General features: G+C 44.5%; 1 protein-coding gene across 1 annotated transcript in view; it reads right to left on the minus strand.

Moving 5' to 3' along the window:
* Positions 1 to 6,000, minus strand: part of LOC104291437 (protocadherin alpha-C2-like) — a 49,609-nt gene that overhangs the window by 41,641 nt on the left and 1,968 nt on the right. Inside the window, exon 2 of the mRNA XM_009890670.1 lies at positions 3,602 to 5,993. Coding sequence (XP_009888972.1) covers positions 3,602 to 5,845 — 2,244 coding nt within the window. The 5' untranslated portion in view covers positions 5,846 to 5,993. The remainder of the gene's footprint in view (positions 1 to 3,601; positions 5,994 to 6,000) is intronic.

The raw sequence follows: 6,000 nt of genomic DNA on the forward strand, positions 1-6,000 counted from the left end.
TTTTAAAGCAGTTTCAAGATGTGTTCAACTCAAGTATTGTGTGGTTTTTTCCATGTGTTTAGCAAGCTGGTTTTGAAGTGTAAAACACAGAGGAGGAGCCAGAAACAGAGCAAACAGCGGTAAAACTCCAATGAACCCCTGGGTCTTACCATCACTAATGTGCAGTTTTTCTTCTTTCTGAAAAGTGTGCATAGACCACAATGCAAATTTATGAACATTGTGTGAACCATTGTATTTTGTCAGTCACATGTGTCACCACACAAAAAAGGGTACAAGGAAATGTATCATCAGAAGAGCTGATATCAAGTTCTATCAAGTATCCAGACTGCCCACTCATCATTAGCAACATTGCCAGGCTGCCTTCTGAGGCCCGAAAACTCTGGTTAAAACATATGTTGGTTTGATTGTTATTCCCCACATTGAAAGGAAACGATTGTCATGAGATGAAAGACATAATGAACAAGCTTAACCACACAAAACATAACAAAAGGGAGAGATGAAAAGACAAACCAAGGCCCAGACACTACTCAGACATCACTCGGCAGCTTCACAGGCATATGAGGAAAGGGACTCCAGACCACGGCACTGAAACCTTTCCTGAAAAGGACAGATCATCACTGCAGCAGTGCCCAGTAACAAAATCACATCTTTGAACACATCTGCATGCACCCATCTCTCAAAAGGCAGGAATCCAGGCTGCCCATAACCTCGTACAGGGCCAGCAATGATGCCATGGGATTTTGCACTCTCTGTATTTTGCCCACCCTGCCTGCCTGATCACCCTGCAGTAGCTATTGAGCTGATGAGAGAGATATCCCTTTACTCCACATTCTGATCCTTATCACCAGACTCCTGACAGCAATAATTGTGTCTAAGTTTTTCAGTGCAGCTGTTTTAGTACATTTCTTCTTTTACAAAACACACTTGGTTTGAGATATTCTTGTAACTCTATAAAGGACCATACAGACAAGCAGGGTGAATGCAGAGGCACAGGCTGTCTTGCAGAAACAAGGTCCCACTCCACCATCACAACACAAGCAGTACAAGTCAAAACAGTCACGCAGGAATCAGCACTTCAACAGATACAAAGAATTCCCTATCTAACCTTCATACACTGGGTTTTCCCTTTCATTGCATCCTTCTGATGACCGAAAACAGTCACAACTTAGTGTAAAGAAATTATTAACATCTTTGACCTTACTAGTAAATATGAAAATGACTAAGACCTTATTACATTGAGTGGTACTGAGATTAATCCCAAATAACTTTGAAATATTTTTCCTCTCATTGTATAACAACATTTGCAAAATATTAGCATTTGTGAAACCCTGTGTATTATATCTATGTATAGAAAGTCCATTCACCTGGTCCCATCCTCATCACTGAGCAACAAATAGAATCTCAGTTTCCAAAAACTGAAAAAAAAAAAAAAGGAAAAAAGGACCTGTTCACTTTATCCAGAAGTAACATACACATTGTAACTTTCTAAATCAACACAAGGACAACAATGCTTGTTGCTATGTTTCACAGGTGAAGGCATAGGCTTTTCAAGACTGATTAAAAGTTCACTTTAACTAAAAAAAGAAACACAGTTCTCTGAAGACTTAGTAATACAAAGATCATTATCCTTAAAAAGTAGAATTTAGTGTTGCTAAGCAATGGATGGCATTTTCAGTGCATATGCTGAGCTTGAAACAAGGGAAACACAGGATTTTATAGTATGCAATTAGCTAGAACTAGTAATTAGTAAATGCCATTACATTCACCCATTTTCTCATGTACACCTGGCATTGATACATCTTCATACTACGCACTATCACAGGACAGTTTAAGAAGCAGAGACCTAAGAAAAGAACTTGTGACAAGTAGAACTTGTCAGAATTTCACCTCTGTTTAAATCATACAGAATTGTTTGAATAATTGATTGCTCTTTTGGATCATAACTCCACACAGGCAGGCATTCATTAGTTTGTTCTAGATATTTCTCTACTTTTGTACCCCAAGTCTGGGCTGGCTTTGCTGCTGTTGCCTGATCCGCACTGGTGTTTCAAAATTTGCTAATTCACTGCATGCAATGGATTGATTCCCTAAAATGTGATAGGAATCTTTCTGTTAAACTAATTTCCTCCTGGTCTCGCATCCAAAGTTAAGCCATTTTTCAATTACTGCTCCTTTTTCTTTTGCCAGAAAAATAAGACGTAAGGTGTATATTTCCCTTTGATTCTTCAGCATACATACTTACAGAGTGTGTTTCATGTTCCCTCCCATATCAACAGATTCCGGAAAGATTTTCAGGTACAAAAACTGTGTAGAAAAAGAAGAAGTACTTCCCCCATACCCTGCCACTGTGATTTATAGAAAAAGCACTGCATTAATTTTAAATGGATTAGTTCTGAATGGATGATTATTACCTTCTAAAAGCATTTTTATGGAAGACTTGCTAGTCCTTAAGATCTGTGCATCTTTCTGTAGCTAAACAACACTTGCAAAAGATGCTGACATCTTCATATGTGAGTAAGTATAAAGAAATAAAGAAATAGATTATATTTCTGTGGCAAGAATACACAAGTTGGGTTCCTTTCTATCCCACCACAGTTACTCCCTTGGCTTTCCCACGTCTGGAGGCACAGCACACATTAATGCACGAACCGATCTTATGTCTGCCGCAATTGTAGGGTACAAATACCACACAGTAATTGCAAAATTTTCCCTTTGTGAACTAGAATTAGTCTCTTTTCTGGGTGTTTCTGGGTTTAGTCATGCTATATGTAGAAAGGAAATGGTATAGAGCAGGCAAACCACACACTAACTGCAGACTGGCTGTATGCTAGCATAAAGCAACCATTAATTCTTCACTGTGGGAAAATATTGAAAAGGTTAATACGCTGCTGGACAAACCATAGGTAATAAACAATTTTCAAGAGCAGCCCAGCAGGTTAGAAGTTGTACACTGTAACATAACAACAGCAACTTGTAATTCTCCACAAAGATGTCACCGGATTGTCACTGTCCAGAAAGCATGAAATGCAGCATTGGTTAGAACAAACATTATCAAAGGAGGGATTGCAGTTTTCAGATAACTCAAATATGCCCACATTAGTATGCAAAGCATATTATTGCAATAATCTAAATTCAACAGCTTTGCCTAGGGATGAAATCAATGAAGTAGCAAACATCTACAACTGCCATAAAGTAATCTATCGATTTCTAGGCTAATCACTTCTTTTTATTTTTTCCTGCAGTATTAGCTTTAACATTAGAACTTTAAGACCATGTGCCATTCCCTAGCACCCTGTGGCAGCAGGCAATTTTCAGTCTGTAAGACAAAAGGGGAGGCAATACTCTATATAGCATACGCTGCAAAAACTAAGTGAATCTCAAACAGACACATATACCGAACTTACCAAATGGACCCTGAAAGCCCCAGTATTTACCTAGAAACAAAATGCATTGCACAGATTAGATTAATTAGAACCACATTTCATAGCTGTACATCAGTGAGCCCAAAAGGGAATACACTCTGAATTTTCCAGTTTGAACCTCTGCTTGAGTACAGATTTGTTCAGAGCACTGTGCTGACCATTTATCAACGCAACCTCACCTCATTAGGAGTAATGGAGTCATTTTTAAGTATGATCAGGTTTTGTGCACTCTGCCCACTCTGTCCTGTCAGATGCCTCTCAGTCATCACTGCAGAGGGACCAGTAGTTCCTGTTGGGCCACAGGTATTGTAAAACATAAAAGTGTCACTTCCTGATCCTGCAGTTAGGCATGCCTTATAGCAGTAGGTCTTAGTGAGAGACCCATTGCCCCTCACTTCAATGAAATGGGGTTGTACTTTTAAACCGTGGGGCAACCTAGCATCGATGTTGTTGTTGGCCTGCTTGTACAATTCAGCAGGGCACCGTTCTCTCACCCCACAGAACCCTGCACAGCAGGAGTCCCCATACAGACTGTATCTGTAGCACTTGATAACAGTAAGCCCAATGACTGTGAAAAGAAAAACGAATGAGATGGCGCTCAAAGCGATAATGAGATAAAGAGTGATCTCTGAGTAATTGCTCGGACTTTTAATGTGCCTTCTTGTATCAGGGATGATTTTGGAAACTCTGTCCACCACAGCAACAGTGACGGCTACTGATGAGGACATCGGTGGGTCTCCATTGTCTCTCACCTCCACCGTCAGGTTGAAAGTAGCTGTGCTGTCCTCACCCAGTTTGCGAGTAGTCCTAATCTCCCCAGTATGGAGCTCTACCCTGAACAAACCTGGATCAGAGGTTTGCACCAGGTGGAAGAACAACCAGGCATTTTGTCCTGAATCCCCATCAATGGCTATAATTTTGGTTACCAAATATCCAGCATATGCCGAGCGTGGGATCATCTCCAGGGCTGCTGAAGTGTTGGTTGAGGTAGGATACAGAATCTGTGGAGCATGGTCATTCACATCCACCACATAGATGTAGACAGTGACAGTGCTGCTCAGTGGTGGGATCCCAGCATCCTGAGCCTGGACAATCACCTGGAACTCCCTTAGTGTCTCATAGTCAAAGGACCTGACAGCATACATATTGCCGCTGTCAGATTTAATGGAGACATAGGAGGCAACAGGTAGCCCTTCAATCTCCCCATTTAGTAGAGAATAGGATACATAGGCATTTTCAGCGACATCTGGGTCAGTGGCTTTGATAGTGCACAGCAAGGCTCCAACGGGGTTGTTCTCAGGGATGTAAACTGAGTACACAGGTTCCTCAAACCGTGGAGGATTATCATTGATGTCAGATACCTCCACGTGGATCACCTTCTGGGAGGAGAGAGGGGGGCTCCCAGAGTCAGTAGCTGTAACTGTGATGTTGTAGGCTGCTGCTTTCTCATGGTCCAGTTTGCCCTGAGTGATCAAGGTGTAGGAGTTCTTGAAAGAGTTGAGTGCGAAGGGGAGGCCAGGGGGAATACGCAGAGTCACTTGCTTGTTCAGCCCTGAGTCCTGGTCAGTGACACTCATCAGGGCCACCACAGTTCCTGCCTTTGCATCCTCTGGCACTGGGCTGTACAGGGAGGTCAGGACCACCTCAGGAACATTATCGTTGGCATCCACAATGTTGACCAGCACTTTGCAGTACCCAGCCAGAGAGACAGGGCCCTGATCAGTGGCTTGCACATAGATCTCATAAGAGGATGCCTCTTCATAGTCCAAGGTACCATTAACCCGCACCTCCCCTGAATGTGGGTCCACACTAAAGAGCTGCCTCACCTTCTGTGGGGTGTAGCTGCCAAAGGAGTAGATCACATCCCCATTGGAGCCCTCATCTGGGTCTGAGGCATTGAGTTTGACCACTAACGTGCCCGGCAGGGAATTCTCCAGAAGGCTTACAGTGTAGGTGGAGCGGTCAAAGGTGGGTGGGTTGTCATTGGTATCCACAACTCGTACAGAGATCTGGGCTGTACCGGACTTGGGAGGGTCCCCACCATCCACTGCGGTGAGCACCAGCTGCTGCAGGGCACTCTGCTCCCGGTCCAGTGGCTGCTGAAGCACCAGCTCCAGGAGCTTGCTGCCACTCTGGAAGCCTTTAAGGTCCAGGGCAAAGTGGTGGCTGGGGCTGAGCTGGTAGCTCTGCACAGAATTGGTTCCCACATCAGGGTCCTGGGCACTCTCAATATGGAAGCGGGCCCCGGGCACGGCAGACTCACTGATCTCCAGCCGGTAATCCTGGCGGGGGAAACGTGGTGCATTGTCATTGATGTCCAGCACCTCCACCTCCACGTTGTGCACCTCGATGGGCTGCTCGATGACCAACTCCAGGCTGAGGAAGCAGGTGGGGCTCAGCTCGCAGAGGGCTTCGCGGTCCATGCGCTCCCGCACCAGCAGCGCCCCGCGGCCCAACTCCAACTCCAGGTGCTGCCGGCCATTGCCCGAGGTAAGTCGCGCTCCCCTCGCCGCCAGTCGCCGCGGATCCACGCCCAGGTCGCTCGCCACGCTGCCCACGAAGGCGCCGTGCGGCAGTT

Source organism: Charadrius vociferus, unplaced genomic scaffold (assembly GCF_000708025.1).
Source record: "Charadrius vociferus isolate BGI_N301 unplaced genomic scaffold, ASM70802v2 scaffold828, whole genome shotgun sequence".
NCBI lineage: Eukaryota > Metazoa > Chordata > Aves > Charadriiformes > Charadriidae > Charadrius > Charadrius vociferus.